This window comes from Sebastes umbrosus, chromosome 16 (assembly GCF_015220745.1).
Source record: "Sebastes umbrosus isolate fSebUmb1 chromosome 16, fSebUmb1.pri, whole genome shotgun sequence".
Taxonomy (NCBI): Eukaryota; Metazoa; Chordata; class Actinopteri; order Perciformes; family Sebastidae; genus Sebastes; species Sebastes umbrosus.
The window spans coordinates 23,973,680-23,986,823 of NC_051284.1; the positions used below are offsets into that span (position 1 = coordinate 23,973,680).

Below are 13,144 nucleotides of genomic sequence, written 5' to 3' on the forward strand. Positions count from 1 at the left end.
GATGAGTAAAATATAGTGGGCTAAAGGCATTAGTACATTCATGTGGGAGTGCTAACTCCACTGCTAGATGGCGTCTTGACAGTCAAGTGTGTGTAGAAAATATGACACGTTTCTTTGTCGGTCTGCCCGTGTTGTAGTACTCGAGTCCGGACCACTTTGTGAAGGCCTCGGCTTCGTCTCCGAATCAACCACGATTTTACTCGGTCTTGCCTCGGCCTAAGACAAAGAGGATAATATTTCAAGACCAGTCAAGACCACAACTGCAGGCGTATCACTAATTTGCCTTTGCATTGGCTAATTTATTTGTTAACATCATTACTGTGATTGCTCATAGAAAACAAAGGACAATTCCCACATAAAATTCACCTCTGCAATACCTTTTGATTATGGTATACTTATATACATAGACATATACAGTATATATGTTAATAAAAGAGGTGAATGAAGAGGAATCATTTGTTTCTTGTGGGTGATTTTATGCGAATGTGAATCTTTCAGATCAATTTGAGGAGTTTCTCTGGTTTACATGTTTCATATTTTATCTTAAGTGTGTCATGCAGTGTGGGACTCACACTGGTCTGGTCTTGGTCTTGATTTGGTTTCAACCCCTCAAAGTCTTGGTCTTGTTTCGGTCTCATTACACTCTGTTCATTACTTGGTCTCGGTTTGGGTGGTGCTGACTACAAGGCTGCGGTCTGCTCTCACCATTTTAATAACGACTACACTGAAATAATGATTATTTCTTGTGCTCTCTCTCCTTCTTCCAGCTGCCATGGAAGTCCCTGACGAGTATTATTGAGTATTACTACATGTGGAAGACCACAGACAGATATGTACAGCAGGTAAAATACATTCATTATATCTCAGGGATTTAATAAAAAATCATAATGGGCATTTTATCATTCATAGCTAGCTGTATTTTTTTCATTCTTTATGTAAGGGATAATGTACAGAGAGCGGGTCATTGTTGTGAACTAAACCCAGACAGGGTCTCTCATCGCCCTGAAGGGGTTTATTTCACAACAATGACCCGCTAGCTTTACATTATCCCGCTTATTACACGGCGACTTACTTAAGAAATCAACAATTTTACACAAATGTGGTTTTCCAGAGTCCGACATCAGAACTGCGCCTATAGCAACGGTCTGTTACACATAGCAACGGCTGCTACAAAGAAATAACAGACCGTAGAACGCCGTGATTGACCAATCAGAATCGAGTATTCAACAAAGTCGTGTAATAAAACCCAATAACTGTTACACATTGACCTTTTTGTTTGCATCTGATTTACATCCCTAGTGAAAAAATAGTATTGTTTATCCTCTTTAATTCTTTTACACTTGACTTGTTTCTTACTTTTCTGGCCAATGATACAATTTAGTTTTATTTTTATTCTCCTTTTTTCTCACAGTTTAGCCAGTGTCAGTTTGAGTATGGCTTCGTCCGAAATCACATACTATGCACTACATACTCAATCTGTGTACTGTCGTTTAACATACTTTTGTGTGAATAAACAGTAGTATGTGTCTTTTCGGACACACTGAGCAGTAATTTACGTCGTCACTTCCTGAGAGCCTCCTTGCCGGTTGGAGACGTGTAACCACGGTAACCTCATGTGACCAAAACGACAGTTTGTGAGAATCAAAGTCTGAATTAATTTAAAAAACTATGTTACGCCGAGTAAAGTGAAATATTATACTTAAATTGAAGCATTATTGACGTTACAGAGCTGTCCGTCAACGTCTGTTATGAACATTGTTGTCACTACCACATTGCATTGTGGGATATTAATGCCGCAATAGTGTGCAGTGTTTAAATACTGTAATATTTCACCTGAAATAGTATGTAATTCCCGTACTATTGGTTTCATATTAGGTTTCGGACATACTAACAAATCTCACATACTGTTTTAGCGTACTAAATCGCATGTTAGTCTGGAATTTCGGACGCAACCTAAAGGTTTTGTCATACATCTGTATTTTGTCATAAGGGTAGCTCTAAATCAAAACGTATAATCATAACCCTATTTTTCTCATTAGAAATGAGTCGGTTTCATTCAGAAATATACCATACTCTAAAATCAATGAAATCCATAGGGGGGGGTGTTGTTGTTGTTGGAGGTAACCTCTCTAATCAAACCATTCTTCCTCTCCTCTCTCCCTCCTCCTCATCCTCTGTCTGTCTCTGCTCCAGAAACGATTAAAAGCAGCCGAGGCAGAAAGCAAGTTGAAGCAGGTCTACATCCCCAACTAGTGAGTACATCAGTGAATCAAATATCGGGTTCAAATTGTATTCATCAGAGATCATCTGAATACATGGAGAGTCCAAGAAAAGTCTAGAGTTGTTCTGACCCTCTACAGCGACGGCAAGTTGGACATCTGCTGCTGTTGTTGGGAGCACAAACGCTTCTTTCAGTCTATTAGTATTCATGGCAGCCCTCAGTACAGTATCAGTATAACTGCTGTCTCTGGCAGCGGACTGATGAATGTTGTCTATTCTCTTTGGCCAGTATTATCTCTGCTGGTCTGACCCCTCTCCCTGATTGTGTGCCCCCCCCCCTCCCTCCTCCAGTAACAAGCCAAACCCCAACCAGCTGAGTAACAATGTAAAACCAGCTCTGGTGAATGGAGCAGGGGTTCCAGGGGTTCCAGGGATTGCAGGACTTGCAGGGGTTCCAGGGGTCCCAGGTGTCCAAGGTGTCCAAGGGGTCCCAGGTGTCCAAGGAGTCCAAGGAGTCCAAGGGGTCCCAGGGGTTCCAGGGGTCCAAGGGATCCCAGGGGTCCCAGGGGTCCCAGGAGTTCCAGGAGTTCCAGGAGTTCCAGGAGTCCCAGGACTCCCAGGAGTGCCAGGGGTCCCGGGACCTCCAGGCTCGGCGCAGATCCCCGGCCTCGGCAGAGCCTGTGAAAGCTGCTACAGTAAGTCACTCACATGTGTAACACTGCTGGTCATCATGTAACTGCAACAGCTGCTGGTTCTTTTCATTATTGAAATTAAAATAAATCATTAGTTTTGAGCAGATTTCACAAAGAGTCCAGTAAGTCTTGCTGAACTGTACATGATGAACTTGGGATAACTGCTTTGGCATTCACAGGTGCACTCATATTTATAAGGGGCTGTTGTGTACTGAATATGCTTTCACCTTGAGTGAAACACAGAACCTTAAAAAGTTATATAATTTAAATGCCCTTCATAAAAAATCTGTTTACAGACGAATTTATTAATTCACAAGCTTTTTCTTTTCGCTCAAAGGCGCAATCTAAGATCTCAGAAGTCCTTTAAATACACTCGACAATAAACATAAATACAGGTTAATGACATTGTTTGTGCTGTGTGATCGACTGTATTGACATTTAAAATGTCAGAGAAAGTTAGAGGCGACGAGAGGTTGTTCTCTTAAATTTACTAATACACTAAAACACCAAGCCGGCCTTTTAAAATGTTTCCACTCTGGAAACTGTTGTGGGAAAGTTTGATGAGAAAATAACTGGTTTAATGTGCATTTTTATTTATGTGCACGCCGGGCCAAAACAAAGAGAAGAGGCGTTTTGTTTTTTTTATTTGACCATCTTAAAGAGGACGTACTCTGAAGCCTCAGTGATTAATGTGATGATATATTGCTGTTAAAGGCTTGTTTTTGTTTTTAACCTGTAAACAGGAGTGAAACATCTTCAATATGAGGTGTATTTGTGATTTCGTATTAGGGCTGTCAAAGATAACGTGATAATAACGCGTTAACGATATGCCGTTTTAACGCCACTAATTTCTTTAACGCAGTCGCTCTTTTGGAGGTTGTAACGGGCTCCGTTTTAAAGTTAGAGTGAAGATACTGTCATCATATGAAACTACAAAATCTAAGGAATCCATTAGTACCAACCATGTCATACTAGCTTGTTGCGAAGGAGGTTAAATAATGCTCTGAAATTTTGGCGAGGAAAACGTTCATAGTCATTTTCAAAGGGGTCCCTTGACCTCTGACCTCAAGATATGTGAATGAAAATGGGTTCTATGGGTACCCACGAGTCTCCCCTTTACAGACATGCCCACTTTATGATAATCACATGCAGTTTGGGACAAATCATAGTCAAGTCAGCACACTGACACACTGACAGCTGTTGTTGCCTGTTGGGCTGCAGTTTGCCATGTTATGATTTGAGCATATTTTTTATGCTAAATGCAGTACCTGTGAGGGTTTCTGGACAATATTTGTCATTGTTTTGTGTTGTTAATTGATTTCCAATAATAAATATATACATACATTTGCATAAAGCAGCATATTTGTCGACTCCCATGTTGATAAGAGTATTAAATACTTGACAAATCTCCCTTTAAGGTACATTTTGAATAGATAAAAAATGTTGATTAATCACGATTAAATGTTTGAATCGATTGATAGCCCTATTTCCAACATTTTGTTTCAAAAACCATATGAAGCTCCCCCAGATATTTTCAGAAACTGCCAGCTTTCCTTTAGTAATGCATGTTAGTTTTTCCATAGCATCACATGCTGATAAATCCTTAATATATTGATTCATACTTGGTTTGTTGACATTTTTCCATTCTAATGCTATTGCCCTCTCAGCTTGTAAGAGAGTCACAAGTCTATTAGTGCACGGTCACTCTTCTTAGTGATAGAATCACTTGGGTAAGGTTGTACAACTTTGGCCAACAAGAGATTTTCAGTTTTTTCTATCTGGCTGATCATGTCAAGAACCTCCTTCCAAAAACTTACGACCACATTACGTTCCCATAAACAGTTAAAGAATGTCCCTAAAACTGTTAATTTAATGAGCACAGATTGATGCCGTACTCTTTTATATGTGGCACACATCTGATACTGAGTTTACAAAGTGGAGAGGAGAGCGAGAGAATAGCATTACGTGCCCTGCAGCAGAGTATTATTGTAGTTATTTTAGTGGTTGTAGTTAATTCAGTGACGATTGATTAAAGGTTGTGCTCTCGCCTGCGTGCACATGAGCACGTGTCCATGATTATGTGTGGATCGTGAGCCATCGTGGGCATGTTTTATACTGTATATATATGTGTGTGTTGCTCTGTCACACTGCACTCAGTCATCTGTGATTGTTTGTGTGTTTGTGTGTGCAGCCAGCAGCTCCTACCAGTGGTACTCATGGGGACCTCCCAACATGCAGTGTCGCCTCTGCGCTTCATGCTGGACCTACTGGAAGAAGTACGGAGGGCTGAAGATGCCCACAAGATTGGATGGAGAGAGGCCTGGACCCAACCGCAGCAGCCTGGTACACACTAACACACACACACACACACACGCTTCAGTGGATGTTTAGTTTATTTAGTCTGCTAACCCCAAACAACAGCTTAAAGCCTTCCCCTACGCTTATAGGAATAGTTCATCCTCCTCTTCTCATCCTCATGTAAGTTGAACCACCAGTTAGTTTGGTTTGTCTGCTCATTAGAGATACTTATTTACATTATCTCAACTAATAATTTGGCTTTAAAATGTCAATACAACTAGTGCAAGATGCTCATTATAATTTCCCAACGTCCGAGATGTCGTCTCCAAAGTGCTTATATTCTATCCGACCAACACCCCAACACTCAAAGATATTCAGTTTACCATCATATATGACAAAAAAAAAGAATAAAATCCTGACATTTGAGAAGCTGAAACCAGCACGTTTGGTGTTTTTCAGTCAGATTAAGCAGTTTTTGGTCCAAAAATACATTATTAACCCTTGACTGTAACTTTTTCAAAAGTCTTTTTGTGCTTTACCTTAAATTAGTTTCTACATTTAACCGTTACAGACTCTCAGATCACAACACAGTCCTCACAAGTAACCATGACAGCATATTAACGTGTTAATACTGTCAGTGTGTGCGTACCTGTTTGTGTGTACTATGTCAGTAAGCCAGATTAAGTACCACATACACTCTTATACACATACACTATTATTAGACTTCGGTAGTGTGCATTAGGCGGGCCAGTGTGTTAAATGGATGGTGCATTTTGGGAAGCATTCCAGTCAGCTCCATTCTGCCGACCGGTATCAATAAATCCAAGTGATTAAATCCATTTCAGATGACCATTTACTCCAAATGAACACACATTACTGTACATTAATGTCATCTATGTGTTTGTCCCCACAGAGCCCCCACGGCCTGCCCCTGCGGCACAGCGGCAGCCCCAAATTCGCGGTGAAGACGAGACAGGCGTTCTTCCTGCAGACTACCGGCCTGACGCAGATCGCACGTCGCATCTGCCAGGACATCATCAGGCCGCGGTATCTCGCCAGGCACCCCTACCTCCCTGTCAACACAGCAGCCATAAAGGCCGAGTGTAAGGGTCTTTTCTTTGTCCTCACAGGTGGACTGTGTGAAATCCATGTAAGTTCTTAATTTACCATATGTTTGCACTGAATTTCTGCAGGTGCCCTGCGGTTGCCAGAAGGGCCAAAAAAGCCTTCGCCACTGAAACCTGCGGAACGTAAACCTCTGGAGTCTGTGGTTCGGTATTTAGGTAAGAAGAAGCCCGTGCCCGTTTCATACCGGGTTTTGGACTGGGTCTGGATTGACTTGCCATTCGGTCCGGATGCGCACCTTGGTCCAGACTTTGAGAAGCCCTGCTGTAGACTCGTAGTCTTGTTAAACTTTGGTGTTAACGCTGTCTTCCTGAAATGAACACACATTGATTCTGAGAAAAGAATTTCATTTTGCTCTTCTCAAAGGATTAAAGCCACGGTCGCCTTACAGTATTTTCTGAAAGTACCTTTGTAAATATGTATGAAAGTGCAAATATCTTTATTTTTTGAATCACTGAGAGTCATTTGTGGTCCCTCAAAATAAATACCAACCAAGTATGTTAGTCCAATTCAATAGTTTGAAAATATTCTGTGACTTTGTGTCTTGTATTCCTCCGTCGTTCCTTGTTGTCTTCTCTGCTTATCTAAAACAACTATGCTGTCCTCTCCGATTCTTACTTTCCCTCCCTCCCTCCCAACTCTTCATGTGTCCTCTTCTCTCACCTACAGAAGCACATCCCCGTCCAGCCAAACCCGACCCCCCGATTCGCGGAGCGTCCATCTCGACAGGCAGCCTGACGCCCATAAAGTCCTCTCCCATCCTCAACAACGGCTCCCCCACCATCCTGGGCAAACGCAGCTACGAACAGCACAACGGACTGGATGGTGAGTGAGAGGAGACACTACAGTGTGTCTGTTTGCTTTCACTTTCACTGAACTCCATATGTTTCATCAAGATTATTTTTTGCATCATGATAATAGAGCTTTTTTTTTGGTTGTTGATATCTTGTATCATCATTTTACTCTGATTTATCATCCAGTATTAGTTATTATAGAATATTAGCACACTTTAAAACATCTAGTTTGATTTACATCCCTGCTGTAGTTGAAAAAAATCATGATATAAGCAATTATTTCCTCTAATCTCTTACTTTAATGTGAGACTTTTCATACGATATGATATTCTATGAAGGAAATTTCTTGAAGCTGCACTTTTTTGTGTTGGTTTATGTGGAAATTTTAGTTTAAAGGCAGATGTTCAAACAAATTTTAATTTTTTTTTCACATTATTACAGTCTAATTTTAATATTTTTAACTATAATAACACAAATTTAAACGTATTACATTACACATAAATGTTAAAGCGTTTGATATTTTCGCTAAACATTGATTATTTGAATATTTAAAGAGAACGTGAAGGCCCATCTGAGCTTCACGGCTCACTCGATGGCTACAGCACACCGTTAAGATCCATCGCCGAAGGGTTAAGAGTTTGTGTGGGGTTCTTATTTTTTTGGGTTATGTCCCACTTTCCCCTCTCCCCTGTGAAATGAGAGAGGGGAAGAGACAGACTGAGAGATCAAGAGAGTGAGAGTACGCCAGAGAAAGACACAGAGAGAGAGAGAGGATCGGATCGGCCTTGCTGCTTTAGCTGGAGGCTACAGTCTATGTTGTCATGGTAACAGCTAAGAGGAAGAGGAGGAGGAAGAGGAGGAGGGCTCGGTAAGTGTATCCTGAGGGAGAGCATCTCCACTGGTCTGTGAGCCCACCTCAGGCCCAGGCTGGGATAACACACCAGGGGGAGATTTAGGTTGGAAAGCAGCCAGGATCAAGGTTGAGGGATTAGTTTTTATTTTTATTTTTATTTTATACCACCAATTTATCAAGTAAGTCGTTCTTATCATGTGTAATTTGTAGAGCTGCAACGATTAATCGATTAGTTGTCAACTACTACATAAATAGACAACTCTTTTGATAATCAATTAATCGGTTTGAGTGATTTTTTTTTAGGGAAAAAAGTCAAAATTTTCTGATTGCAGCTTCTTAAATGTGAATATTTTCTGGTTTCTTTACTCCTCTATGAAAGTAAACTGAATATCTTTGAGTTATGGACAAAACAAGACATTTGAGGACGTCATCTTGGGCATTTTTCTTCTTCTTCTTTATGTAAATTTTTTCATCGGTATTTAATAATTGTTGCATTATTTATTTTGTTTTAGTCGTTAAATTAAGATATTGTTGTTTCCATAGAATTCACGTAATGAATAGTTCAACAAACTAGTGCAATGCCCGTTTGGAGCGTGGCTGTTCAGAGCGCATGCGGGCCGGTTGCTTGGCTCTCGGTATCGTTGCTTGCAGTGTTGTCAGGGGGCGTGCCCGTTCGGAGCGTACCCCCGTTGGGAGTGAGCTGATTGCTCGGCCCCACGGAAGTGCTGCTTGCAGCGTTATCACTCATTGAGTCGAGGGAAGTGAAGAAGAGTTTGGTTGTAACATTAGTACATCCAGCATCCAGCAGCAGAAGTGAACTGCAGTCACTGAGCCACAGCCTGTAAAGAAGCCTGCTGCGGACGACACGCTCGACTCAACTCTGCTGCACAGAGCGCCGATCGCTTGTTTATTCAAAGTTTATTGATATTGAACGTGTCGTGTGTCCAAATTGCACCAACTTCAACACTGCATGTCCTTTGGTCCCCAGCAATACACCCGCCAAGTGTGAACGAGATTAGATGAACGATTCTTGAGATATGTGAAGGACACACAGACATGCATGCTTAATGATAGACAGACAGCTTTATAGTTTGACACCTAGTCTGTGCCTCAAGCATGGAGGTAGAAACCAGGAGGCGATTAGCTTAGCATAGCATATAGACAGGAAGCAGGAGGAAACGGCCAGCCTGGCTCTTTCCAAAGTTTAGAAATCCACCTGCCAGTAACGCTGATGTTTTATTAATTAGCTTCTTGTTTAGTTATCTGTACACAAACATAAATGTAAAAACAACCTCATCTCTCACCTGCTGGCCTTGGTTTTAGATCCATGTCAGCGTTTCATGAAGCCGGTTTCATTATTTGCCGTGTCAGACGTCGCAGGTGTAGCAAAGCACAAGCTGTAAAGTGATGATAAATACTGTTTCATGTTCTATGGTTGTTGTCTAAACAAGCCAGAGTCAGATTGTCAACAACACGATAATGAATATTTATAAAGATGATTTGTTGAATCTTTTATTGTGAACTGGTGTTTGCCAAATACTGTCTGCCGGTTGTTGCTGCTGTATAGAACAAGTGATTTACTGTTTCTACTGTTGATAGTGTTGTCTTTACATTACTCAGCTGTTTACTCACTGCTGTTAATTATCAATTAAAAAAAGAAAGATGTAATTAGTGCAAATTGATTACCTCGAGCGCTGTAAACATTGATGAGCTCTGATTGGAAATGTGGAAACCTGACGTCAGTTGTGCTGTGGGAAGATTTTATGGATGTATTTTTTGATAAGGTTAAGAGTAATCAAAGAATAAGGCAAAAACATTCATATGAATACTGTTTATTCATGAGGAATGAGTACTCTGTGGAGCCACCAGGGGGCAGAAGATTTTATCCTTTTAGTGAGCTCAGTAGTAGATCAGAGGACTGATCTTCATCTCTTGTTCTTCTCATCGTCTGCAGGCTCTAAATCCAAAGTCCTGGCTCCACAGTGGGACATCATGGCCAAACGTCTGAGCGAAGCCGGGCGCCCCTCCGTCTCCATGCAGGACGAGGTACATGAACTAGACTGAACACTCTGTGGGAACGACCTCTACTACAACCCCCAGTGAGGTGAGTTCTTCCTTTTAGTTGTTGTTGTCTTCCACTCTTCTCTCTGTCAGGTGTTCCCCGTTGTTTCTAAATTGTCTGATTTGACAGATGGTTCATCCAATCACCTGTACAAGTATTTGTTGAAAGAGCCCTTTTCCAAACAGCTTCCAATGACGGCTTCTCAGATGGTTCTGTGTAACAAATGTATGTATAGTTGTGTATATTACTAAGGTTAATAGAAGATATTGTTTAATATTTTACCTTTACTCATACTGATTTCATTGCCAGCCGAGTAAACTCTAAACATGAAACTTTGAGATCAAGAAAACAGCTCATAATCTCTTTCCTTTGTGTGTTTTCCACAGCAGAGGGTGACATGAAATGGAAAGGCATTTTCCAATGAACCATAGCCGAGGGCAGCTGAGGAGACGACAGCATTGGCCACCTTCCTTCAGTCAGTACGGGTCTGTCACACTGCTGAAGACCAATCCATAATCCATCAGTTTGGCTGTGGTCAATCACAAGATGAGCCTGACTGTACAGGACTGTGTTTATTACTTACATTTCTCGTTATTACTGTCATTGTAATTATTGTTATTGTTATTATAATTTTTTTTACCAACTATAACTCCGCTTATTGTTTGTCGATCAAACGATGGAACTTGTGAAGTTTCATGAAAAATGCTTGCAGAGCCCTGAGGAAAAGGGCGGAAGGACTGTAACATAAGCCACTCGCATCTTCGATGTTTGTTTTTTTTTCGTTGTTTTTTAACAAGTTAAATTCAACGAGGAGACGCACTTTTATTTCAGCGACACGAGTTAACTCCTTGTCTTTTGTTTCAATTTGAATGCTTTACGGGAAATCTTCTGTTTTGTGAGCCGGCCCTGCTCTTCGGCCAGAGAGGTTTAACTTATTGAGAAAGACTTGCTGTTTTTTCTACCTTTTTCACAAGTAATGCATCTATGCTTAGATAATGTAATTAAAAAAGATAATTGATTTTCCCTCTTCTTTTGGTGTCTGTGCACAGAGGTGAGAGGTTGTTTTCTTACTCACACAGGTATGCAAACAGGGTATATGCAAAAACTCCATTCCAAATTGCTTTATATGTTTTGGACCTTTTAAAAATGATCAGTATTAGAAAAGATTAAATGCACAAACACAGCCATGTTTTGTAAGCAAACGTCAAAAAAAGAAACAACCAAAAATCAAGAATGTGTTCTGCTTTCATGTCCAGTCATTTTGTCAATGTGTTTATTTTATGTTCATTATTAGTAGCTTGTCTTGATATAAACATCGGTCGTAGGTCGATATAAGAAAATACACAAATATCCAAAACATCTGCTGACAGTTATTTTTGTTGAATCCATCTCTATCCATTTAGATATGGAGCTTGACCGTTCATTCTTGACCTTTTGAAACAGCCGTAATAATAATAAACTTTATTTATAATGCACTTTGTAAAACAGTTACAAAGTGCTTTAAAATCAAGATAATACAATTCAGTACAATACATTAAACAGAGTAGAAGAAAATACCCAACCATAAAATAAAGACAGCAGATAAAACATTAGAACTAAAAGTCTTTTCATAGAAAGACAGGTTTCAGAGGTGATTTAAAAGACATTTACTTGCTTAGACAACTTTTTAATTGTATTAAAATCCAGAGGACATTTTCCCCAAGACAGTGGGCTCGTTTTCGCTGAAAGACGGTGTCTGAAAGTCCCTATAATGAGCCGCTCCACTGCAAGGCAGTGTCTTTTAAGTAAAAGCCTCTGGTACGAGTATCTTCATCAAGCGGTATGTTGGCTGGAATCCAAAAGCACCGTCATGTTGCAGTACTCGAGCATGTGACGTCACGAGGTTGGTTGGCTCGGCTGACACCACGGTGCGAAGACTGGGGCTATAATATAGGAGTATAACCGAGTGAGTGAGTTAGTCGGTTTGTTAATTGAAGGAGAACACGGGTAACATTAGGCAGATAATGTCTCTAGTGTTTGCTTTGGAGATTTACTTTGTGACGGGAGTTTTGGGATTCTAATGTTAAGAAGTTACGTTAACAGACACTGGGCTTCAGAATAAAGTAGTGCTTTGGGCGTTTATTTTCTTAGCGACCCTGTCTTTGAACGCTGTGAATGAGACAGCAGAGGAGGAGAGACAGGTGATCAGAGAGAGGAGAGGACGGGAGATGGAGAGACAGTTGGCTGCAGCTGTACTCAGTGCCTGTCGGAGGGCTCTTTAAGTGCCACTAGCCAGCGCTGCAGTAACGTTACTGATCTCCATTTCATGTGTCAGTTTATAAAATGGGCTGTTCTGTCCTTAGTTTTAACATTGTAAAACTCATCTTTACATCCAGGAGCAATACAATAGCGTCCCCTCTTGTTTTCTTCTGTCCTGTGTCTCCTCAGTCTCCGTCTTTCACGGTCTCTACCGTTGTATCTGTGTAACTCAGCCGAGCCGACCAACCTGGTGACGTCACAGGCTAGAATACTGCAACATGTCACGAAAAAATTAAACATCTTTTTTTCTTTTAAATGCTGACATTTGTCATGTTTGTTATACAATTGTTCATTAGAGTGGAAATCCCTTTAGTAAAACAGCTTAACTTGAAGGTTAAAAAAAGGGGGGAGTCCAAGGCACTCTTCTGGCAAAAAATATAAAAAGCCTTTATTCAATTGGCTATTTCATGATGAAATGCTAAAAACAATGGCCGTACATGTAAGATTGGGTAACAACCCATGCATAGCGGTACAAACAGCCTTCTTCAGGGTGTGAAATTGAAGTTGAACTTTTCATTTCCACTTTAAATACTGGGGAAAACTTTAAGTTATAAAAGAGGGAAGTAAAAAAAGATCAGCCAAACACCTGTCTCCACTACCTGTAAGCTCCTATACAGTCAGTGTGGTTTTAAAAGAAGGAAATGACAGGAAGCCAGGCCATATGGAGCATTCAAATCAATTCATCAAATCAATCCTGCACACATGTAATTGGGTGGTTTCTCTCAGTTTTCCTTTCAAATCTTCTCAAACTTGTCAGATTGTATGCAAAGAATCTGCTTGTCTCTAAATATTTTGTAATCCA

The 13,144-nt window shown here is 40.6% G+C and overlaps 1 protein-coding gene across 3 annotated transcripts in view; it reads left to right on the top strand.

Annotated features, from left to right (window-relative positions):
* The window catches only part of mta1 (metastasis associated 1), a 62,451-nt gene extending 51,048 nt beyond the window's left edge, over positions 1 to 11,403 (top strand). For 2 of the 3 annotated variants that reach the window (XM_037796124.1, XM_037796122.1), the window contains 9 exons: positions 768 to 842; positions 2,194 to 2,252; positions 2,572 to 2,915; positions 5,104 to 5,255; positions 6,124 to 6,313; positions 6,404 to 6,493; positions 7,005 to 7,160; positions 9,937 to 10,086; positions 10,431 to 11,403. In XM_037796124.1, coding sequence (XP_037652052.1) covers positions 768 to 842; positions 2,194 to 2,252; positions 2,572 to 2,915; positions 5,104 to 5,255; positions 6,124 to 6,313; positions 6,404 to 6,493; positions 7,005 to 7,160; positions 9,937 to 10,046 — 1,176 coding nt within the window. In that variant the 3' untranslated portion in view covers positions 10,047 to 10,086; positions 10,431 to 11,403. The remainder of the gene's footprint in view (positions 1 to 767; positions 843 to 2,193; positions 2,253 to 2,571; positions 2,916 to 5,103; positions 5,256 to 6,123; positions 6,314 to 6,403; positions 6,494 to 7,004; positions 7,161 to 9,936; positions 10,087 to 10,430) is intronic. The other variant, XM_037796123.1, reaches the window with a different exon arrangement.
* The last annotated feature ends 1,741 nt before the right edge of the window (positions 11,404 to 13,144 follow it).